Here is a 25,795-nt window from a genome sequence, read left to right as displayed (position 1 = left end):
GCTGAGGTGGGGTTTTCCAACTAACAAAGTACATTTAAATCAATAGATCTTGAAATAATAATAAGTTGCACAATTAAAAAAAAAAAAGTACCTGTGCTGAGATAATCTTATAAATGTGCCCCTGCTGTGTACTGTGTAATGGTCGTGTGACCACACAGGCCCATGGTCTGATCATACCACATCTCCTGGGGAGGGGAGGAAGCAAAAGAGTGTATAGAGCCTACATAGCAATCTCACAAGAAAGGCTATAGTCACTATGTGATTGCAGAATGCTAAATCGGGACAAGGTGTGAAGTGAACAGTCGCGATTTCCCTGTATTCACCAATGTAATTTGCATACTTGAGATCACATGCCGACTTGTCTTATCTGGCTTCTCTCAATAGAGGAAAATTGAGAGAAATGCAGGAGTCTAGTCGGCATGTAACCTCAAGTATGCAAATGGCATACATGCAGACAGGTGACTGCCCACCCGCACGGTAAATAAAGGGAAATTGTGATAGCATGCGCATCGGATATAATTACGATTTGGCAGTCTGCTGCCACATAGCGTGTCTGCAGACGTTTCTAGTGAGACCGATTCCTACAAGGATATGAAAAAGAACTGTATTGCTAAAATGCGTCACTGTATGGGATTTGGAATGTTTTTATCTGTTTTACTGAATAAAGCTACCAGTTTTCCCATAGGTCCGGACCAATGTGCTGGACCTTCTCACCAAACCAGAGTTATTGTATATTTACTTTTTAAAGTTACCCTTTTATAAACCAGGCCTGGCCAGAAGTAGGGGGGAGATTCCCTTTTTCTCCATCTACAGCAGCCAGATAATATTCTGGTTTTACACCCAAACAAGTGCAGAACAACGCTGCTTTCTCTGCTGCACAAAGCCTGGTTGCCTGAAATGTCACTTTCTGTGACACAAATCGACTTTCTAGGACATGGCTACATATTCTCCCCTGCTCCAATGGGTTAAAGTTTTAAATAAACCATCTTTGTGCCCATTATTGTAAGTTTTTTTTCTCTATAGAAGTTTCAGAGTCAATTTGCTGTGCAGTAATATCATATACAGTTAGGTCCAGAAATATTTGGACAGTGATTGAATGTTCATGATTTGGGCTCTGCATGCCACTGTTTGGATTTAAAATGAAACAACTGAGATGCAATTGAAGTGTAGACTTTCAGGTATAATGGAAGGAGTTGAACAAAAATACCCTGTGAAAAGTTTAGGAATTACAACCATTTTTCTACAAAGCCTCCTCATTTCAGGAGCTCAAAAGTAATTGGACAAATTAACTTTATCATAAATAAAATGTTCATTTTTAATATTTTGTAGAGAATCCTTTGCAGGTATTGACTGACTGAAGTCTGGAAGCTATGGACGTCACCAAACTCTGGATTTTCTGCTTTGTGATACATTGCCTGGCCTCTACTGCAACTTACTTCAGTTACTGCTTGTTTGTGGGTCTTTCTGCCTCAAGTTTTTTTTAAGCAAGTGAAATGGGGGTTCAGACCTGGTGATTGACTCAGCCATTGCAGAATATTCAACTTCTTTGCCTTAAAACACTCCTGGGTTGCTTTCGCAGTATGTTTTAGGTCTTGTCCATCTGTACCGTAAAGCGCCGTCCAATCAACCTTGCTGCACTTGGTTGAGTCTGAGCAGAAAGTATAGCCCTATACACATCAGAATTCATCCAGCTGCTTCTGTCTTCAGTCACATCATCAATAAACACTAGTGACCCAGTGCCACTGGCAACCATGCATGCCCATGCCTCACACTGCCTCCACCATGTTTTATAGAGGATGTGGTGAGCTTTGGCTCATGAGTCGCTTCAAGCCTTCTCTGTACTTTCTTCTTCTCATCGTTCTGGTACAAGTTGATCTTAGTTTCATCTGTCCAAAGAATGCTTCTCCAGAACTGGGCTGGCTTCTTTAGTTTTTTGGCAAAGTCTAATCTGGCCTTTCTATTTTTAAGGCTTATTAATAGTTTGTATGTTCAAAATGTTTTTATTGAAAGTTTTTTCAAATATTATGGGGGAAGGGGTAAAAAAAGAAAAGGGGAAGTCATTAGGAAAAGCATAGGGAAACAAGGGACAAATAGGAAAAAAGGGGGGAAAGAAGGATACTTCGTAAAGCAGACAATATAAGGATCAAGAAATGCATTATATTCCTTTCATATAATAGCTGTTAATAAAATATTCAAATGCATTATCGTAGCATGAAGATGACGAACATTTTTGTTAGGACTCAGTTAAACAAATTAGGCATACATTTTTTGGACCAAGGAAGCCATCTTAAATTGTATCTTCTGAAATTTTTGTGGCTTAGTGCAAAATTGTATTCATAGACATTGTATGCTGAAACTCTTTGGATTATTTCAGTAACAAATACATAGTAACATAGTCTTCCTTCAACCTTAAAAACTAAGTCCATCTAGTTCAACCCATAGCCTAACTTGTTGATCCAGAGGAAGGCAAAAAAAAAAACATGTGGCAAACACTAAGCTCCACATTGGGGAAAAAAATTCCTTCCCGACTCCATACGACAATCAGACTAGTTCCCTGGATCAATGCCCTATCAAGGAATCTAGTATTTATAATCTGTAATATTATACTTTTCATGAAAGGCATCCATGCCCTTCTTAAATTTTAATAGTGAATCACTCATTACAACATCATGCGGCAGAGAGTTCCATAGTCTCACTGCTCTTACAGTAAAGAATCCCCATCTGTGATTATGATTAAACCTTCTTTCCTCCAGACGTAGAAGATGCCCCCTTGTCCCCGTCTCAGAGTAAAAAGATCAGTAGAAAGGTCTTTGTACTGTCCCCTCATATACTTGTACATAGTAATAAGATCACCCCTAATAAGCCTTCTTTTTTCCACAGTAAATAACCCCAAGTGTAATAACCTGTCTTGGTATTGCAGACCCCCCAGTCCTCAAATAACCTTGGTCGCTCTTCTCTGCACCCGCTCTAGTTCAGCTATGTCTTTCTTATACACCGGAGACCAGAACTGTACACAGTATTCTAAGTGTGGTCGCACTAATGACTTGTATAGAGGCAAAATTATGTTCTCCTCATGAGTATCTATGCCTCTTTTAATGCATCCCATTATTTTATTTGCCTTTGCAGAAGCAGCCTGACACTGGCCACTAAACGTGAGCTTGTCGTCCACCAATATACCCAGGTCTTTTTCAGTTACAGTTTTGCCCAGTGTTTTACAATTAAGCATATAATTATACATTTTATTTTCTCTGCCCAAGTGCATTACCTTACATTTATCCCCATTAAAGCTCATTTGCCACTTATCAGCCCAAGCATCGAGTTTACATAGATCCTCCTGTAATATAAAATTGTCCTCCTCTGTATTGATTACCCTGCAGAGTTTAGTGTCATCTGCAAATATTGAAATATTACTCTGTATGCCCCTACAAGGTCATTAATAAATATGTTAAAAAGAAGGGGGCCCAATACTGACCCCTGTGGTACCCCACTGTTAACTGAGACCCAGTCTGAGTGTTTTCCATTAATAACCACCCTTTGTTTCTCATCACTGAGCCAATTCTTAACCCACATACATATATTTTCCCCTATCCCCATTGTTCTCATTTTATGCATCAACCTTTTGTGTGGAACCGTATCAAAAGCTTTTGAAAAGTCCATATACACAACATCCACTGCATTTCCTTGGTCCAGTCCAGAACTTGCCTCCTCATAAAAACTGATCACATTAGTTTGACAGGAACGGTCCCTCGTAAACCCATGTTGATATTGGGTCATGAGGTTATTCTTCTTCAGATACTCTATTATAGCATCTCTTAGGAAACCCTCCAGGATTTTACCCACAGTAGAGGTTAAGCTTACCGGCCTATAATTTCCAAGTTCAGTTTTTGTCCCCTTTTTGAATATTGGCACCACATTTGCTATACGCCAGTCGTGTGGTACAGATCCTGTTATTATGGAATCTTTAAAGATTAAAAATAATGGTCTATCTATGACGTTACTTAATTCCTGCAGTACTCGCAGGTGTATCCCATCCGGGCCCGGTGATTTGTCAACTTTAGTGATTTTTAGACGCCGCCGTACTTCCTGCTGGGTTAAGCAAGTGACATTTACTGGAGAATTTTTGTTATCACTAATCATGTTTTCTGTCATGCGATTTTCTTGTGTAAATACGGTTGAAAAAAAACCATTTAGCATATTGGCTTTTTCCTCATCCTCCTCCACCATTTCACCCAGACTATTTTTTTTTAGTTTTTTACTATTTATGTAGTTAAAGAATATTTTGGGGTTATTTTTACTTTCTCTGGCAATGATTCTCTCTGCCTCAATCTTTGCAGCCTTGATTTGTTTTTTACATAATTTATTTAATTTTATATATTTATTTAATGCCTCATCACTACCTACTTGCTTTAGGTCTCTAAATGCTTTCTTTTTGTCACTTATTGCGCCCCTTACAGCTCTATTTAACCATAGTGGTTTCCTCCTATTTCTAGCATGTTTATTCCCAAGGGGTATATATTGTGCACAGGTCCTATTCAGGATGTTAATAAATGTCTCCCATTTGCTTTGTGTAGCTTTATGTCTCAGGATATCGTCCCAGTTTATTGCACTAAGATCACCTCTTAACCGTTGGAAATTTGCCTTCCTGAAGTTTAGTGTCCTTGCAACCCCTCTACTACACATCTTATTAAAGGTTACATGAAAACGTATTATTTTGTGATCACTATTACCCAAGTGACCCCCAACTCGTATATTTGATATGCGGTCTGGCCTATTGGTTAATATTAGGTCTAGCAGTGTAGTAACTAACAAAATATGACATATTATGTGTCTGTTCTTGTTTGGAAAAGATTCAAGATCTATGGAAAAGAGGACAAGTTGCGGGGAAAGAGTAATACTAAGCCGAGAAATGTTATATATCAGATTTAGAATTTCCTGCCATAGCTGATTTAATTTAGGGCAACTCCAAAATATATGATTTATGCTTCCTATCTCTCCACATTCTCTCCAGCACAATTGGGAATGATTTTGAAAAGTTCTATTTAGTTTTTGGGGGGTAAAATAACATCTGGAAATTATCTTGAACTGTGTTTCCTGAAGAGAGGCACATGTTGAGTTGAAGTAAGTTGTATTTAAAGCTTTTTGCCACTGAGCAGTAGTAAAATTTTGTTGAAGATCCTTTTCCCAATTAATTATATTTGACCTTTTGGTAAAGAATTGATCCTCATTAAGCTTCTGACATATAATACTAGTTCTCCAAAATAATTCTGTTGTTGAATTATTTAATAGTTCTATGATGTCAGAAGGTATTTCAAGCGTCAGTTCCTTTTTATTCGTAAGATAATTATTGCTTTTTAGCCAATTAGTGATATCTTGAAAAGGGATCAAGGATTTATCCACTAGGATATCAAGGAGGTTGTTAATTCCCTGGGTTTTCCATTTTGTCAGATTCATACGTGAAAAAATGAAATCAAATATTTATGTTTAACAAAGATATTTTCAACAATTCTGGGGCTTTTATTGCACCAAATGTATCTGGAGAACTGTGTTTGAAATTTTGAATCCAGTACTTGGGAATCAGAAGTGGGATACAATGTAGTACGTATAAAAATTTAGGTAAAATTAACATTTTGTATGTAATTATTTTGCCCATCCATGTTAGTTCGGTCTTGGCTATACTTTGTAGGACTGATTGAATAGATTTTTGTAATGCCAATAGTTTTTTTGTAACTAGTTGTGATAAAGAACTAGTTAAATAAATACCTAAATATGATATGTGTTCTTCCCATCTGAAGGGGAACTCGTTCTTGATAATATTTTGGAATTGCTCTTCAATATTGAAACTTAGAATCTGCAATTTGGATTGGTTAACTTTGTAATAAGATACATTAGAGAAAGAGTCAAGAATTTCGATAAGATGTCTTAATGAATTTAAAGGATCGGACAGTGTAAGCATGATATCGTCTGCAAATAAAGTAGCCTTATACTGTCTTAGGTTTACATGGATGCCTTTAATATTATCACACATTCTGATGGCTTCTGATAAGGGCTCTATTATCAGTGCAAATAATGTTGGTGAGAGGGGGCAGCCCTGTCTAGTGCCATTAGATATCGTAAATCCCCTGGACAGATAGCCATTTGTTAGTATTTTTGCTGTTGAGGTTGTATAAAGTGCGGAGATGAGATTCAGAATGTTCCCTTTGAATCTAAACTTCTCTAGAGTGGAGAATAGATATCCCCAATGGACTCTATAAAATGCCTTCTCTGCATCTAAGGCTGGGACCAGGGAAGGAATTTTATTGTTATCAATGTGAAATAATAGGTTGATGATTTTCCGAGTGGCATCAGCTGTGTGTCTGCCTTGTATAAAACCAACTTGATTGCTTATTAATAGTTTGTGAACAGTCTGTATTTGCTCTCATGAAGTCTTCTCTTTATAGTAGACATAGATACTAAAATATCTACTTTCTGGAGAGTGTCCTTCACTTAGGTGGATGTTGTGAAGGGGAATTTCTCAATCATCCACCACTGTTGGTGTCCACAGACGTCCAGGCCTTTTGGGTTCCCAAGCTCACAAATGAGCTTTTTTTTTTTTTTTTTGCAGAATGTACCAAACTCTTGATTTGGCCACACCCAACATTTGTGTTATCCCTTTGATGGGTTTCTTCTTTTATTCAGCCTAACCATGGTCTGTTTCATTTCCATTGAGAGCTCTTTTGACCTCATGTTGTAGGTTCTAAACGCAAATGCCATGCCTGGAATCAGCTCTTGAGCTTTTACCTGATTAATTGATGACTGATTAATAAGGGAATAGCCCGTGCAGCCCATTAAAGATCTTTTGAGATAATTGTCCAATTACGTTTGGTCCAGTTAAAGAGGCAGCTACATATTTAAGAGATGTAATTCATAAACCTTTGCTCCAATTATGATGTGAATACCCTAAAATTAAAGCTGAGAGTCTGCACTTTAAGCATATACTGATTATAAAACTGTATCTTTAATGTGTTTTGTCAAACAGCTAAAATGACAAAACATTTGTCACTGTCCAAATATTTCTGGACCTAACTGTAATTCCTCACATAACATTTTGTCTCCCATGTGGACACATTCATTCTTGTAAACTAAAGATCAGACCTCTACTCCTTATCTACTGATAGCCGTGAGCACTTGGCTCACATCCATCTGCGGGATTTGTACTAATATAATATATACACCAGTGTGAATGGAGCAAAGGTATGCATGTTTGACCTCCACACCATTCTTTGTCTAGAAGGCTGCTGGAGACAGCAGAGTACAGCAGGCATGTAACCAATTAAAAGTGAAATTCTATAGCGATAATCACATCCTTTGAATGAGCAAGTGCTACATGACTTTCAACTTTTACAGAATTAAAATGACCAACATGTTTACATAATTTCTGAACTCCCTAAACTAAATTGGGTGCTATTCTATCACCAGACAGATCATCTTCTGTGTTTAAAGGTGACCTCCCAGGAAGATTTTACCAATCATAGGTCATATAACATCAATAATAATTTTTTTCCAGATGTGCACTCCTCCCATTTGACACAGGCGATTTTAATTAGCAGGAGACTGCAAAGAGGGTCTAGCCTATTTTTGCTCTCACTTGAGAGCTTGAGGAAGGTGAGTCACAATGCTCCTTTCTTGTGGTGTTGGTGCAGTGTGTCGGCCATTGTTGCTGTGGTTTTGTGCTTGTGGGGCGGCGTGGCCTGGAGTCATGGGGACTCGGTCTTGCAGCATGGGTGCTGTGAGGCACCAGGCCGCCCGCCCTGCTGGTGCATTGTCGCTGCGGCGGTGGTTGGCGTACGGCGCTGCTCCCTATCAGGCAGGAAATGTTAGGACCCACTAAGAGGTTTGCCGTGACGTGGCAGTGGGCTTCATACACTCTGATCAGAATGTTAAACTAAGAACCTCATGTTCAGTTATATATATTTTTGTCGAGAGGCACTAGATCAACGTATGTTTTTGGGAGGTGCTGTCCATTCTCTTTTTCAGCTCAATAATAATAATACCGTACTATAGCAATGCAGTATGAAAAATACTGCCATATGTAAATTAGTCGGAAAATGCATTGGAGGAGTGGCGATGTTCTCAGATTGCAATTTTCAGTCACAGTACATCCCAAGCTACAGCCCAACACCTTAAAACAAATATGTTTTTCCATACAAGTTTTGATCTCCAGAGGTTGCCTATATGTCAGACTAGGAACACTGTATATATAACTCATACCTTATTTAAAGGGAATCTGTCAGCAATTTTCTACCTATAGAAGTAGTGATATGGCGGAGTAGGCCATGTCCACCAAATGATTAAAAAAAATGTAATACATCCAATGTGACACGACAAATCTAACATAGCAAGCATATGCAAATCAGCAGTAATTGCACCGAAGGCTTGGCAATGTACTTGGACTGCCTCTGCTTTAAGTAGTGCCATTTCCCCAGTGCACTTTCAACCTGATTTTGCTCATCACTTCTACACTACATTTTTTTATGGCTACCACATCTACTCTCTAACAGAAAGTAGCATTTTATTGGGGAACCAAATAAGATATGCTAGTTATTTTGATGCTCAAATCAGGTTGGAAGCGCACTGTGGGCATATCATTGCTTTTAGAAGAAGCGGTCCAAGTGCACTGACACTCACCCAGTGCAATTCCAACCTGATTTGCATATTATGTCTATGCTAGATTTGTCATGACTAGCAGATTGCTTTTCTGCAGGGATCCAATCAATTTTATTGAGAAAAAAGGGCCTAGACAGCTACACCACTACTTACATACGTAAAAACTTGCTTACATATTCCCTTTAAGGAGCTCTCCCAGTTGACACATAACAAACCTAAGTTGAGAGCGCGACCTGAGATTGTCTGGGGTCCAGCAGCCAGGTCCTATCCCAATTATTACACCTAACCAATTGTGGAAGAAGGTCCACTTGTCTGCTGCACCGACTCCATGGCTGCCTGAAATGTTAGTTTCTGTTGACTTTGCTGTCTAAATAGTTTCACTGCACAATATATACTAAACACAGAAGAGAATTGTTCAATCCATAAATTTCTGAATAGATTGAAGAAATAAGATAAGATAATATATTTAATGTCATTCTAACTTACATATGCATCGGAGGCAGCATAAAGCTTCTGGTCCTCACCAAGGGGAAGTCGATCCCAGTCACCGCAACGCACAGAGTCATCTTTCAGAAGTTGCTTGTTGAATAGGTGTTTGACCAAGCCATTCAGACTCCACTTTTCTTTACACTGAAGCTACAAATAGTAAAGAAAATATATATAAAATATCATGTGGAAACAAAACAGACAAAAGTGTATTTTAAAGATCTAAACATTAAAACTAGTTGTCAACTCAAGATAAAAGTTGTCCTGATTTCTTCCTTCGGTATGGGGTATAACAGTCCCCCAATGGCTGTTGTCAGGCTGTGAAGCACTTCGCTTTCCCACTGAGTTAACCTAGCACACTCAGTTGAGCCAAGTTAGTTTGATCCAAGAAATAGTTTGGACCAGAGCAGTCTTAAAATGATGGCACACATGATACTTGCATTTTATAGGTATGCATATATTTAAAAAAAAAAAAAAAAGAAAAAATACTCTAAATGTTACATTGTTACATACTTTTTCGTTGGCCAAATCAGTAAGTTCAATAAATCCCTTCAATTTCAGGTCACAGTCGCTCAATAACTTCCATTGGTCACCTTCAATACCAACTCCAACCTTTTTTACAGACATATCTTCAAGCAGCCTTTTAAGACCCTTAGGAAAACCTGTGTGATAGAGAATCTAATTAGACAATCCAATACATCCTTTAACGCTGAGAAGGATATATCGCATATAAATAGTATATTGCATAATCCTCTTACTATTTCACTAAATAGGTGCAATTTAGAAATGCTATGTCATTTTCCAGTGGAATGCTATAACACAGGAGTGGTCAATTAATTTTCCCAAGGGGCAACATGAGAGACTGTGACTGTTTGTGAATGGACAAATGTACTGAGATATTTTTGATAAAAATCTGCTGCCATTTACCAGGATGATGCTGAAGTGTCCACCCTTGTTTCATCTTCAAGACAATGATCCCAAACACACAGCCAAGGAAACTCTCAACTGGTTTTAGACAAAGAAAATATAGCTGCTAGAATGGCCCAGACAATCACCTGACCTGAATGCAATAAAACATTTATGGAAGGAACTAAAGCTCAGAGTTCATAGAAGGAGCCCAAGGAACCTTCAGGATTTGAAGAGTGTGTGGAAGAATGGGCCAACATCACACCTGAGCAATGCATGCGACTAGTTTGTCCATACAGGAGGAGTCTTGAAGCTGTCATCACCAACAAAAGCTTGTGTACGAAGTATAATATAAATTTCAATAAGAATGTCCAATACTTTTTCACTGTCTCATTTTTCATTATTACACATAACTTAACCTCTTCACACCTAGGCCATTTTGTGCTTTTTTTTTTTTTTCCTTCATCGCCTTCCAAGGGCCAAAACCTTATTTATTTTTCTGTCAATATAGCCGTATGAGGGCTTTTTTTTTTTTTCCCATGACGAGTTGTACTTTTGAATGACATCATTCATTTTATCATGTAATGCACTGGAAAGCGGGGGAAAAAATCCAAGTGCATTGAAATTGCAAAAACAATGCAATTTCACAATTGTTTTGTGGGTTTTTTATTTGCCAGATTAACTTTATGGTAAAACTGACCAGGCTAAGTATATAAAGTAACGCATAGACATAGGAGGCATCAGGCTTTTAAACCTTTGAGTGTGTCTCTTTTTACATTTGTCTGTCAATTTAATAATATGAAATAAAGTATACCTGTAAATATAGGCATTAGATAGACTGGTAATTTATTGCCCATGGGGCATTTTGGTATAACTGAATGAAAACACAATAAAATATGCTTAAAATTAAATAGCATGCGACAGAATCCCGAAACGTGGAAGAAGATTCTGCGTTCAGATGACACTAAAATGTAATTTGTGTCTTCATTAGTGTATGTGTCACAGTTAAACATATTCTGCACCTTCAAAGTGGTAGGCATGTTGTGTAAACCAAATTAAATAAATTCTCCACAAAAACATTAAAATTACGAATTGTAATGCAATGAAACAGGAAAAAACCAAGAAGGGTAAATACTTTTAAAAGGTACTGTACTGATAATCTGGAAAAAGACGGTTTTTGCTGAAGCTTGTCATCCCGCCCCGCAGCTTCTGTGCCCGCCACTACACAGCTTCTGTGCCTGACCCCTCTTTTACTGAAACAAGATGTCAATATGGGGCGATGCTAAAAGCAGGATAGTAAACGCAATGCCTTCTCATGATGATGATTTGTTTCAGAGCGGTGACAGAAGATGTGGGGCGTTGCTGCTATCACTCACCCTGCTTCTATTGCCGCCCCCAGATGACATCTCATTTTAGTGAAGAAGCTGTGAGGAGGAGCTGCTGTCACTCATCCTGCTTCCTATTCATTTCAAGGCGGTGACAGAAGCTGTGGTGTTGTGCTACTGTTACTCCTCCTGCTTTTGTCACCACCCCCTGATGAGGTCTCGTTTCAGTGAAAAAGGCAGCAGGAACAGAAGCTGTATGAAAACAAACTGTAGGGCAACGGTCACAGAAGTTGCGGGCACTTCTCTATACATCCATAACTATGATCGACTACGAATGGTATCAGTGGACGGCAGTGAAAAAAGCTGTCGGGAGAGACAGTAGAGCCCATCGTTGAGGATGTCCTATTCTAGGGGGCGATAGAAGCTATGGAGAGGTGACTACGGGGCCATCCTCCCGATGATGTGGCGTCCTGTCACAGGAAGTGAAAAAAAATAGGGAATAGCTGTATAGCGAGAATGGTAGGGAAATTTATAATAACGCTAAAGATAGATATTTATTCAGGACATTTTACTTATCAGACAATCATTCTAAGCTAAAGGGAAAATTCGGTATTTCATAATTTTGACTGAAATCAGGTGGCTGTCTGCATAATATATGAACATGCTAGATCTTCTGATACATTCCCACAGTGCCTAAAAGATCAATATCAAATGGATCTATCTCCTCAAAGCAAGAAGACACCACCATGAAATAATGATTATGTGAATGCAATTGTGTTCATCATAAATATACAGTAAGTCAATGTAAGAACCAGCAATACGTAAGTATAGCAGACCTGTCATGGATGAAACCTGAAATAAATAGCATTCTTCTTCTGACGTGCACACCTGGATGAGGGAGACCTTCCCATTTTTACCCTTTTTATAAACAGGAGGCCATTCAATGTCAAAACCAAGCACAGCTTCTTTAGAAAGTTTCTCTCTAATAAAAAACACAAGAAATAAAAAAAAAAATTATATGTACTAACACAACGAGGAAAAATGATAAAGCCTTGTGTCTAATCCTAGCACAGTTAATACCTCTTGGGAAATTTACACTACAAAACAAGGGTAAAGGGTATGCATCATCAGAAAATGACATAGGGCCCAATTCATCTTTCACACTGGTCTTGATGAGGAGATGTGCTGGAGTCAGACGTTCCTGATTTTCATGAATCAGGAGCGCCAGAAGACTGGCATACACCTCACCACAAATCCTACTCCAGTCCCTGCTGGAGTAAGATTTGTAGCATAGCAAATCCTGCCATTGGTCATGAATTTGTTTTGAGAGTGAATGTCAACACGCCCGCATCCCAGCTCCAACCACTTTGTTGGAGCTGGGTAAAAATCTCTTTATTTAGTGTAAGAGCAGGAGCTGCTGGGTCATGATGAGACTCTGAAAGCTTTGCTGTGTAGCCAGGAGGCTGCAATTCCTTTGTAACTGGGATAAATATACCAGTACAAGTTACAAAGTTAACAGGATGAAAATAAAAATATTGAAATATTATCATTATTTATATAGCGCCATTGATTCCATGGTGCTGTACATGAGGGGGTGTTACATATCAAATACAGATATCACGTACAGTAAATGACTAACAATGATAGACTGGTACGGAGGGAAGAGGATCCCGCCCTTGCGGGCTTACATTCTACAGGATGGGGGGGGAGGCAGTAGGGTAAGGGGTTCCAGCAGCTCCGGTAGTCGTGAGCCGGCAGTGTGAACATTGCAGGCTGTAAGTTTTCTTCAAGAGATGGGTTTTCAGGTTCTGTCTGAAAGATCCGAATGTGGTGGATAATCGGACGTGTTGGGGCACAGAATTCCATAGGACGGGGGATATTCGGGAGAAGTCTTGGAGGACGGATTGGGTAAGGAACGAATATATCCCCCAAAAGTCTATTTTGACCTTATGGGGGCACAATGTGTAAATGAAATGAAAAATACAAAAAAAATAAATAAACAGGTAAACAATTAAAAATTGCCACTGTCAAAACTGAATCCATTAGATAAAAATAATTGTTACAGGATGGGGAACAAATTTTTAAAGGGAACCAGTCTGCAGGTTTTTGCAACCTAATGTGTAAATGGCATGATGAAGAGACTGAGACCCTCATTCCAGCGATGTGTCATTTGCTAGGCCGCTTGCTGCAGTTTTAATAAAACTAACAATTAATCAGCAGAAGGTTATCACTAGATGACTAGTAAACCTGCTGCCATGTAGTCTTCTATAGTCATGAGTTGTGCATAACCACACGCCCTCCCCTAATTAGCAGATTTCTGCCTATGCACAGTGTATACAGAAAACTGCCAATCAGTGATGTGGGCGGGGTTATACAGAGCTCAGCCTTCAGGGAACTGCTAAATCAGCAGCAGATAAAACAGTGATTTATCAAACCTGCTGCCCAGTAAGTGATACATTGCTGGAATCAGTGGCTGTCAGTACATCATGTTGATTTTAGATGGGGCAGCAAAAACCTGGTAGCGTAAGGTGCAACATCACACGCCAAGAAATGCACCAATATTTTGGATCAAAGAAAGCCAACTAATGGTGTAAACTTAGACGAAGAAGATACACCAGCATGGACGACTATGATAAATCTGCACATATTAAGCATGTCTAGTCTAAAGGCCCCGTCACACTTAGCGACGCTGCAACGATCCCGACAACGATACGACCTGTCAGGGATCGTTGCTGCGTTGCTATGTGATCGCTGGTGAGATGTCAAACAGGCAGGCTCACCAGCGATCAGGGGAGCAGCGACATCGTGGAAAGAATCTTTCCACAATGTCCTGCTCCTGGTTACCAGCCTGCTGAAGCAGGAGCAGGCTGGTAACCATGATAAACAGCGGGTTACTAAGTGCGCGTGTGCCCCTAGTAACCCGATGTTTACCATAGTTACCAGCCTGATCGCTGCTCCCGCTGGTCACACACAGCGATGTGTGCTGACCAGCGGGAGGGCAACGACCAAAAAAAGGTCCAGGACACTTTGCAGCGATCAGCGACCTCACAGCAGGGGCCTGATCGCTGGAAAGTGTCACACATAGCGACATCGCTGGTGAGGTCACTGTTGCGTCACCAAAACCGTGACACAGCAGCGATCTCGCTATGTGAGACGGGGGCTTTAAGCTGCACAGTTTAAGAATTAAACAGCATTGATAAACCTGCCCCGCCATGTTTTACTAGTCATTTACAGACATTCTTAAAGTAACTCAATCTGATTGATCATGCATGAGAAAAGATACACATGAAAACGAAAAGCTCTCACATTTGTCTCTGCCATGAAATAGGCACTGGGGATGCCAGTGCATGACCTAGCTTTTTATCATTTCTTCTATGGAAAAAAACAAGTTTAGAAATCAGCCAAGCTTATTTTAAATTAGGCTTTATTCACATCTATGTCATGGGTACACTTAAAAACAGAAGCCATGACTCGGTGCAGATCTAAAGCATGGTGGACACCAACAGCGCCTGACAGACGCCCTTATCCCATCATAGTTTGTCAGCATCCACAAAAAGTGACCATTTATCGGTTTCAACAGAGCACACAGCAAGCAACACAGAGGACTCTATCAAGAGTGCAAAACGTGTGTGTGTGTAATATGTGTACGTATCCATCATGCAATACCATTAGGGAGACATCTAATTACCTCCAAATTTATTCTGCAGAAGCACAATGACCCTAAACATACAACCAATGTCATTAAGAACCATCTGCAGCATAAAAAAGGACAAGGAGTCCTAGAAGTGATAACTTGGTCCCACAGAGCCTTGATCTCAACATTAAGCCTGTCTGGATATGTAAAACCTAACAAATTTTGTAAGTGCCTCTAACCCAGATGTGAGCATAGCTGTGGGCATGCAGACTGCAGACTTGTGAATCGCCCCCAGCACATGCACTGTGCGCTGCGGGGATTCCCCGGTTTCTTCCCTGGGACCGGAGGTTATCTATGTGTTATACATACTTCCGGCCTTGCTTCCAAGCCCACTAGCCGGCCGCGTCACCAGATGGGACGCTGTGCCCACTGGATGGGCCCTGGCCGGATTATGTATAAAGCATACATAGCCAAAGCAATAAATGGAATCTTTTAAAAAAAACATCTTGCCTGGTAACTATCATTGCCTTTTTGCTATTTTCTATAACGCATACATACCCTCCAGTCCAGAGTCAGAAACCGGCGAATCCCAGGAGCGCACAGTGTCTGCGCTGGGGAGATACATAAGTCTGCAGTTACACAGAGAGACTGCAGACTTATCGGTTTGGACAGGACAACCCCTCTAATGCAGGCAGCAGAACCAATTTCTGGGTACCAGCCTCTCTATAAAAGAAATAAATGTAAGAAAAAAAAAATTTAAATCCAGATTGGTGCCAGATTTTAAGGGAATATAATCCCATCATGCCCCATTTAACAGGAGATTAAAATAGCAAATAAATTTAAATTTCAAATATTTCCTAAAGCTTCGCTGGCCTTTTTGTGACATGATTTCGGGGCACCCCACCTCCAAAAAAAAAGAATAAGGGAATATGACCACATGTGAACGCAGCCTGAGAAAAGTGAAGTATAAACTGTGCTACATCACTGGGCTCACCTGATGAACTCTGAAAAGAATGAACACTCCTGTGCTTCATAACTATAAATTATTGAGCCAGTAAATTTCAGGAATGGAAGATTGTCTTCTAGTAGGTTTTTCTTCCAGGTGCAATTCTAATGAAGAAGCAAATTAAGGCTTTAGTAAGCAAAAACAAAACATGTATCCATCACCTGCGACTACTTACAGACAGCAGAGAAGGTCAGGAATGAGCAAATGGAGGTGTTAATAGCACCTATGTTTCTACCAGATATGGCATTTAAGAACGTCATAATATCACTGGCTGATACACACTAATCAAGCACAAACCTGCACGAAATATTGTTACAAAAATCATCATTAAATGCTATTAATAATTGATAAATAGTTTGTGAGGGGTTTCTGGACGCACATAGAAACAGGTAAGTGTCCAGAAAATTAGCGAATGTGCTTCCAAGAAGATTGCACAAGATTACTGCCATATGGGTCGGGTCATATAACCCTCCAGCTGTGAACCATACTATGGATTTAAAGAAGCACTCCTCCCATCAAAGTTGTTATCCTCTTAAAATATTGCAGTCATCATATTATATAGCACTGTGTACTTACAGTTGCTCATTTTGCCTTTCTACCCGCTAATTCTTCTTTTTTCCATTAGATCTATGACATCACATAATTAAAAACGGACTAGCTGAATCCTTCTAAGCTTTATGTAGAAACAGGAGGTCTCTTTTTCCTGTATGAGTCATTAGTCACTTCAAAAGTGCCTGGCAGGGGGAGGAGGGAGCCGAGCAGCTGGGTCAAGAGTTGAAGAGGGAATGATAAATACAGGGAACATAGACTTCCTGTTTCTACATAGAGCAGAGAAAAGAGAAGAATTAGCTGGGTAGAAAGGCAAAATGAGCAATTGTAAGTACACAGGGCTATATAATATGGTGACTGCAATATATTAAAAGGATAACACTTTGATGGGAGGACTTCATTAAGGAGCATTGCTGTCAGTCAAACAAGACTACATTAATTGGGGGAGCTTGCTTTTAGTGTGGATAAGCAGTGCAGGGGGTTGGACACGATGACCCTGGAGGTCCCTGCCAACTCTAACATTCTATGATTCTACAGTAATGCTACAGTAAATTAGTAATAGTAAATTAGATGTACCCCACTTCTACTATATTAAACGAGTTTATTGATAGAGTAGTTAACTCCTTTGATATATCACAATAACTCGGACAATAATGATTTACCGATGGAGACTTGCCTTTTTAGTCTTGGTTGTACAGGGACTATCCTGTTCAGACATCCAATTGGGAAGCTTTCGCTGCTCCCCTGACATTTTTGGTGGTATTTAAAGTCATGCACTGGAAATCATCAAGCCCTTTAAGAAAGAAAAAAAAAAAGGGGGGGGGGGGGGGAGGAGGAGGAATTAATAGATGTAGTCAGCAATAAGTTCAGATACAGGTTAGTGGTAAATACCTGCTGATTTTATTTCCACCTCCTTAGGACTCGTTTACACAACCAAATTTTTAGTGATTGCTATTCGTGAAAAAAACGGACCACACTTGGACCAATGTTATTTAATGGGGCAGTGCAGATGTTCGATTTTTTTCAATGACCGAATGTATGGGGGGGGGGGGGGGGGGGGGGGAATCGTACCATGCACTAGTTTCTTCTTTAAATTGGATGAGACTCACCTAGTCAGGTCTATGGGTGTGTAAAAAATATCAGATGCCATACGGAGCCACAGTATAGCGTCCGATTTTTCCGGATACGTTACAATTCTGTAACATAGGAAACTGTAAATAGTCTTGTAAATGACTAATACCTGCAGCTGGAAAAAAACAGATTGCATACGGACTGCACACGGATGACAAGTGAGAATAAAATCATCCCACTTTTCTGGATGAAATTGACAATTTTTTATACGCCCACATGAACAAGCCCTTCCACTGACAGGTAAAACTAACAAACTAATCACTAACACAGCACTTTTTCCCTAAAAGGTTGGTGGAGGCTCTGATCCATATACACTTACCAGTGGCAGTTCTGAGGAATCGTAATGATATTTTAATGGAAAACCTTCATTTTATTAGGGTTGTCCGGCTGATAAAACATCAACAAGTTTCTGTTCCTTATAAAACACATGATGTCACGCCTTCCCGGCTAATTAAAATAAGAGGCAAGAATGGCAGCAGATAAGGAGGTTCACAGGTCTCCCATCCAGCGGTCACAGATTATTGACCCGTCCGATGGACCGGAGACCTGTTAATAGATTCTCCCATGTCTACTGGATACTGCTGATTGGGAAAACAGTCAGTTCTGCTATATCCCCCTCCCCCCAAAAATGGTATTCAGCATGAAATTAAATAAAAAAGCGAAAGAGGAATCGTGAAAATGGCAAAAAGAAAATTAAAAACCATAAACATATGCGAAAGTTGCAGAGGTTATCCCGATACAATGATGAAAAAGCCCAAAAGAAGGGAATCCTAATCTAATACCGCTCAAACTATAAGTGATGTAGTATAGAGAGACCCTAACAAGAAAAACCGTTTAGTAAGTTTATAAACCATTTTTATTATGCAACAATTACAAATATAAGCAAAGCAACAGTAAAGGGGAGAAGTGCGACTAAAAACAGGGCAAGTAATCACATCATAGCTTTGAGCGGTATTTGATTCGGATTTCCTTCTTTTGGGCTTTTATGTCATTTTAGGGGTACAATTCACTTTCGTAGTGGTATCTCTTATATAGGTTTACACACGATATAATGATGAAGGCTGGGGCTACTTGTCTCATAGCCATGGAGATGCTACATCACAATATAAAAGTGAAAGTGGCAACCCACATGAGGTCATGGCTGTGACATACAAGCTGCAAGAAATCCAAACCTGCCGGATTTCATGATCACAAGAGAAACAGCAGATGGATTACATGCAAATTACTGCCAATCGATTGTCAGGACCCGGTTCACCCGCCAGTTATCTGTAGCCTCTGGATAGCAGCCCTGAGAACCGCCATTTGCAGTTCTTCTGATTAGCCAGGCTGGCGTTATCCTTATGGCATGAACCACATGTGGCGCTGCGCCAGGCTGGCTAATCAGAAGTAAAGTTGCGGATGCCGGGATGTAGGAGGCAGTTACCAGGGCTCCACAGACCCCAGGCTGGCAGTGCCAATCAGAGGCCATATTGGCGAGTGATCCATACTGTGGTACATGGCGGCACAGAACAGCCGCATTATAACCGTCCACATGTGGTGATTTCATTACTAGCGACAGCCTGTACATTACTGCACTTATTAATGAGGGGACTGAACAGAGGCGTGGACGAGCAGCACATCTCACAATAATGGGTGCACAGCACTGCCTTCTACTGTCAGGACATACATATATCACGATACAACGCAAAAGCATCCGCCACTTACTGGAGACATCTCCACAGCCTACAGTGAACTGACATCTCCTACTGCTGCGTTCAGCCGGGGCGCGAAATCACCCACGTGAGGCTGCGCCAGGGAAACACTTCCGCCCTCACAGCCCACACTATGCTGATTGGTCCTCTTTGGTACCGGCATGCACCGTTCCTCCCGGCCACTTCCGCCTGCCGAGGCTTGTCTCCAGTACCCAGCTACTTTGTGGCGGTGACGTCATTCTGCGCCAACGCGCGGATGGAGGAGTCATTCCCGGACGGCCATGAAAGCGGGAGGAGCGCTGTTTTCAAGGCTGCACCGGAGAGCAGGTCGGCCCGCCATGCACTGCGTGTGAGAGTGAGTAGAGGCCTGTCCTCCGGCGTGCATGACTGCGGAGAAGTGCGGTGCAGGATGTGCCGGCCTCTGCTGCTGAGCTTATACACTGCTCATGGTGGGAGCTGCAAGGTCAGGGGCGCACAGTCCTAGGCTGGGTTATATTGGGGTCTGTCACCTGGCTGTGCATACAGAGGTGTGCTTAGAGCTGGGCATCTGCTACAGTGTGCATACTGGCAACTATCCAGGTGCTTACTGCCTTCCCTTTCTAATAAAAGCCATTGATCACTATAGACATTTCCTCCAAATATACAAGTGGCCGCCATGCATCCATTCCGCCATGATTCACCAAACACTAAGAGTCCATGATTACCTTGGTGGGTGTCATTGCACTGGACGATCAGTGGCATATATGGAGCCATGTCTTGGGGAAATAAGCGATCCTACTATGTACGTTCAGCACCACGGACAGCGCTCATCACATTTACAGCTACAGACAATTAATTTATATAGCGCCCTCATATTCCGCAGTGCTTTAATTACATAATCATCGATGTCCCCATCGAGGCTCACAATCTACATTCCCTATCAGTATGTCTTTGGAGTGTGGGAGGAAACCCATACAAACTCCTTGCCTTGGTAGGATTTGAACCAGGGACCCTTAGTTGTATATGATGAGCAATATAATAGTAATGTCCTACGGATATTTAAAGGGGTTGTCCAGGACTTTAACATAGATGGCCTTTCCTTAGGATAGGTCACCAATGTCTGATTGGCGGGCCCCTGCCGATCAGCCTTTTCCGGTGTCGGCAAGAACTGTTCAGTTACAGAGTTGCTCTGTCGATGGAATAATAACCACAGCCGGGTAATGCATATACACCCTCTATTGATTTGAATAGGGGGGGCGAATGTGCATTACCTGGTTGTGGCCACTATACAGTCAACTGTATGTTAATGATATGCAAATGAGGAAAAGATGTAAACTAAATTTTTAAAACGTCTCTCTTTTATTTCTTATCGAATATGAGAAACATGCAGAAATGCACGTTATTACATGCTTTGGCATGCTATTAATGGTTGTCAGTGGAATATTCTTCCATGCTGAATGCACTTGGGCACGCAAATCATGAAGATCCGCTGCTGTCGGCTCCTTTGGCAATTGCCAACCAATGACGTCTCAGATGTGCGCAATGGAAGAAAAATCCTGTGACCCTGGATAGTACATTTAGGCTATGTACCCACGATGCAGAAATGCTCCGGATTTTTCCTGAGCATTTCTGCATCTCCCTGGCAGAAAAAACGTATGCGGATTTTACATGCGTTTTTCCTGCCAGGGACATGCGGATGTGAAGCATTCTGCACATGCATTTCCGCATGCGGGTTGTCAAGCGCTTTCCAAGCGATTTTAGCATCACTTGGAAAGTGCTTGACAACTTGGTCACACTATATAAATCCATGCAACCGGCATGGATTTATATAGTGTGACCAAAAGAATGTTTAAAAATAAAAAAATAAATCTATACTTGCCTTCTGATGGCCCCCGGAGTCTTGCTTCGCTCCGTCCTGGCTTGCCAGCAGCTCGCGGTAGACTAAAGGACCTTCCGACGTCAGGGGTCGCGTGACCCGTCACATTACTAAATGATGTCACCACAGGTCCTTGAGTCCACCGCGAGCTGCCGGCAAGCCGAGACAAGGACACAGGGGGCCATCAGAAGGTAAGTATAATGTATATTTTTTATTTTATTCTTTTTTTTTTTACATGTACTATGGTACCCAGGTCCGGAGGAGAGTTTCCTCTTCTCCCATCCCGGGTACCATCCGCACATTAAAACGCATGGATTCCGCATGTACAGATCCAGTGATGGGGATTCCATGCGTTCCAATGCAAGTCAATGGCGGCGAAAACGCCGCGCTTCCGCAAAATAATTGGTAGTGCTGCTTATTTTTCCGCAATGATGATCCGCAGCGGAAATTTCCGCAGCATGTGCACAGCACATGCGGATTATGATTGGGGAACATGACTGACCTTCTACCAAGCGTTTCTGTAGCGTAATTGCTGCTACGGAAACGCTTAAACGTTCCATGAGTCATTTAGTTATCACCTTTGCTTTATGGCAAGGTGCTTCATCATGCTGGAAAAGGCATTGTTGGGCGCCAAACTGTTCTTGGAGGACATTCTGGTACCATTCTTTATTCATGGCTGTGTTTTTAGGCAAGACTGTGAGTGAGCCGATTCCCTTGGCTGAGAAGCAACCCCACACATGAATGGTTTCAGGATGCTTTACAGTTGGCATGAGACAAGACTGGTGGTAGCGCTCACCTCTTCTTCTCCGAATAAGCTGTTTTCCAGATGTCCCAAACAATCGAAAAGGGGATTCATCAGAGAAAATGACTTTGCCCCAGTCCTCAGCAGTCCACTCCCTGTACCTTTTGCAGAATATCAGTCGGTCCCTGATGTTTTTTTCTGGAGAGAAGTGGCTTCTTTGCTGCCCTCCTTGAAACCATCCCTTGCTCAAAGAGTCTCCGCCTCACAGTGCGTGCAGAAGCACTCACACCAGCCTGCTGCCATTCCTGAGCAAGCTCGGCACTGCTGGCAGTCCGATCCCGCAGCTGAAACAGTTTTAAGATACGGTCCTGGCGCTTGCTGGTCTTTCTTGGGCGCCCTGGAGCCTTTTTGACAACAATGGAAGCTCTCTCCTTGCAGTTCTTGATGATGCGATAGATTGTTGACTGAGGTGCAATCTTTGTAGCTGCGATACTCTTCCCTGTTAGGCCATTTTTGTGCAGTGCAATGATGGCTGCACGTGTTTCTTTAGAGATAACCATGGTTAACTGAAGAGAAACAATGATACCAAGAACCAGCCTCCTTTTTAAAGTGTCCAGTGATGTCATTCTTACTTAATCATGACTGATTGATCGCCAGCCCTGTCCTCCTCAACACCCACACCTGTGTTAATGGATCAATCACTAAAACGATGTTAGCTGCTCCTTTTAAGGCAGGACTGCAATGATGTTGAAATGTGTTTTGGGGGTTAAAGTTCATTTTCTGGGCAAATATTGACTTTGCAAGTACAGTAATTGCTGTTAAGCTGATCACTCTTTGACATTCAGGAGTATATGCAAATTGCCATTACAAAAAATGAAGCAGTAAACTTTGGAAAAATTACTATTTGTCTCATTCTCAATACTTTTGGCCATGACTGTACATCCAGGGCGTCTTTAGTCAGCAATTGCACAGGGAGCTGCCCAAGTGCAATCAGTGTGCCAGAGCATTCCTCAGACAATCATTAATAACCTCATTGAGAGCAGCCAGCGCATCTAAGTGTGTTTTTCTGCATGTGGCACTCGCATGCAATAAAGAATAAATTGAGATGTGTTGAAATTGTTGTCAATGATGTTGTCATTTGTTTATCATTAACATGTCTATTGATACTATGATTTCCATAATGCCATGACTTTTCCTTCTTGGTGTTACAATCTCAATGTTAAGGAATGTATTTTCCTATTGACTCACAGCCAACATCTGGCTACAATGTTTGTTGCAAATTATGCCCGAATAAACGCTGACTTTTTCCCAAAAACGTCATATCTGATGGAACGGACTACCCACTTAAAGAGCAGTCAAAGAGATGGATAGTGACTAGCCTCTCCCAAACCGCTGCACTGACGTCTAAGGGACCGTCACTGACTACTGCTTCCCTGTTGCTGTGACAACCTCTACAAATATGCTAGCGGCTTTTATCCGCCAGCGCAATCCTATTAATGAAAGGATGTCAGGGCTGAGTATAACTATTTGACCCTGAAATTCAATGTTAAGTAACTTTCAGACCAAGTAGTCACTCGAACATCGCTTCTGTTGTAAGATAGTGAATGCATTAAATGGGGATCTTTCAGATGTCCGTAGTCTGCTTTGTCTTGTTGCCTGCCTTCAATAAACATATACAGACGAAAATTATGTAAGACAGCACGCTGTCACTCCGTTTCCATCATTATAGTCACTGGCCTTGTCATCCCATACGCCCGAATCCCATTTTTCGGGGTTCTGACTTAAACCCTGATTGAGCATAGCCTTACTTCTGGAGACTGTTGTTCAAAACCCCAGTCTTGATGAATTGGGGACTTATCCACAGTTACCCCTCTGACCAGGTTTCTAATCGTCTCTTCATAAAAATGTATCCGGTTAGTTTGACAACTTCTTTCCTTAGTAAAAACCATCTTGACTATCACTGGTAATGTTATTTTCTACCATAGTCTCCTATATATCATATCTTACAAGCCCTTCAAACATTTTTCACAAAATGGATAAGCTTGCTAGTTTACAATTACCAGGAAACACCAAGAGCCCTCGTTGAAAATGAGCACCATATTAGCCTTGCCTGGCAGTGTAGCAGTCACTAGAGTCCCTTAAAAAATTGAATAAGGTGGAGTTCTTGCTTGCAGACTGTGATGAACCTGTAGCCGCCATCTTGGTAATGATAAATCATATCCAGGGATGGCCACACTTCAGCAGCCCCCACCCTTGGGACCTTCTGTTAAAACGTCAACTAGATAGTTTCCCCCCATCCAGGCTCCTGTAAGATAAGAAGCCTACTTAACACTTGAATGCTAGGAGCTTCAAAGACTTCGAGAGGAAACACAGCCAGCAGGGGGGGGTGCTTCGTCTATCTGTACCTGACCATTTGTCCCATAGGACTAGTTTCTTTGTCTGTCACAAGCATGGAGGCATAAGATATAGAAACATGAAAAGTACACGCATGTTGCATGGGATGGGCCAATAAAAAAATATCACGGCGTCCCGGAGCCATTGCGCACACAAGCCTCCGCGGTAGACGTTTGTACGTGCTCTGGAAGCCAAGATATAGCGCGGAGCCATTCCTGAGGACCGTATGGTATCATAATTGATATCAAAAGGTCGGTTACGGCGGCCCGAATCCATGGGAACCCCTGGGGGTATCATGAGACCATCCCAGAAGAAGTTATTGGGTTCCATAGAATTTGGGCTTCTGATCGAAGTTAGACCTGAGGGTGGAGACTGAGTCAGCTGACCTCACCAGCAGTGGGCGGGACAGGGCAGGTAAGATAGCAGGACAGACAAGAGACAAGTCAGTCTTGACCCAAGAGTGGTGTGCTGAACATCTGAGCACCAGCTGAGGCCACCAAGGGGAGGAGCAGTTTGACCATGCGGTGGTAGGCCTCAGCCTGTAACAAAGAACCGTGCCTGCGACCGCAGAATCCTCTCCCTGCGTCACAAGAAAATCAAGAAACCGGTAACTGATATGCTGTGGTGATTCTGTGTGTTGTATTCCATTGTTGTATAGTTTAGCCTGACCTTATACCTGTGTATATTTAGTTGTATATCGTGTATCTAGTGTATTATTATAATCAATTACCTCAAGTAATTGTGGGCCTGCCTTTTATTCTGCATAACGAACGCACGTCCGTGTGAGCTCGGCTCAAGCCAAAACGCTACCCAGGGTTGGTTCCTGACCCGATATAGGCCCATTCACGGACTGGGCGTATATCTAAAATAGGGACTGGTGGCAGCATACCAACTGGGGATTGGGGAAGGCTGGTAGGGACGGTCGGAGGTTCAGATATATATATTCCTGGCGCGGCCAAGGAAGATATATATACCGCCCTCACTACAGAGGGCCCCGATACCCAGTAGGTTACAGGACAGTCTCCCTGGCGACCGCTTATCCTAGGTGCAGTTCCTTGACTGACCTGAGGCTAAGAGGGCGCTAGCGAGTTGTGCTGTGTAGTGACGTTACGGTTTAGTGACGTTGAAGGGATAACACACTACCGTGTTCCCTGCGCTGGTTGCAGCTACCTGGCACTACTTTCTCTAGGTGCAGTACCTTGACTGACCTGAGAGGTAAGGGGGCGCCAGAGAGCTGCACCCACCGGCCGGCTTTCGTCACATTGGTGGCAGCGGTGGGAAGGTCCCTACTTCGTGCACCAGAAACTCAATGCCGTCACCTATCTGGTCACCCTGGATCACGCCCGTGGAAGGAGGAAGGCCTTCCACGTGAACATGATGAAGGCTCATCACGAGCGGGAAGCGACTGCCCACCCAGTGTGCAACCTTCCCGA

The 25,795-nt window shown here is 41.8% G+C and overlaps 2 protein-coding genes across 9 annotated transcripts in view; one reads left to right on the top strand and one right to left on the bottom strand.

Moving 5' to 3' along the window:
- Positions 1–25,795, bottom strand: part of WRN (WRN RecQ like helicase) — a 202,690-nt gene that overhangs the window by 122,626 nt on the left and 54,269 nt on the right. Inside the window, exons 1-6 of one of the 6 annotated variants that reach the window (XM_073636941.1) lie at positions 19,385–19,531; positions 17,226–17,342; positions 15,989–16,104; positions 12,197–12,342; positions 9,643–9,791; positions 9,130–9,279 (exon numbers count right to left, since the gene is read on the bottom strand). In XM_073636941.1, the coding sequence (XP_073493042.1) occupies positions 9,130–9,279; positions 9,643–9,791; positions 12,197–12,342; positions 15,989–16,104; positions 17,226–17,300 (636 nt within the window). In that variant the 5' untranslated portion in view covers positions 17,301–17,342; positions 19,385–19,531. Of the gene's footprint in view, positions 1–9,129; positions 9,280–9,642; positions 9,792–12,196; positions 12,343–15,552; positions 15,718–15,988; positions 16,107–17,225; positions 17,343–19,384; positions 19,532–25,795 lie in introns of those variants that run through there. The other 5 variants (XM_073636942.1, XM_073636943.1, XM_073636947.1 and 2 more) reach the window with 5 other exon arrangements.
- PURG (purine rich element binding protein G) overlaps positions 19,542–25,795 on the top strand; it is an 86,233-nt gene continuing 79,979 nt past the window's right edge. For 2 of the 3 annotated variants that reach the window (XM_073636948.1, XM_073636949.1), the window contains exon 1: positions 19,542–19,726. The gene's annotated coding sequence lies outside the window, so the exon portion shown is untranslated. The remainder of the gene's footprint in view (positions 19,727–25,795) is intronic. The other variant, XM_073636950.1, reaches the window with a different exon arrangement.

Source organism: Phyllobates terribilis, unplaced genomic scaffold (assembly GCF_046119375.1).
Source record: "Phyllobates terribilis strain yellow unplaced genomic scaffold, ASM4611937v1 Scaffold_1__5_contigs__length_1240528914, whole genome shotgun sequence".
NCBI lineage: Eukaryota > Metazoa > Chordata > Amphibia > Anura > Dendrobatidae > Phyllobates > Phyllobates terribilis.
This window is presented reverse-complemented; position numbering and strand designations above follow the sequence as displayed.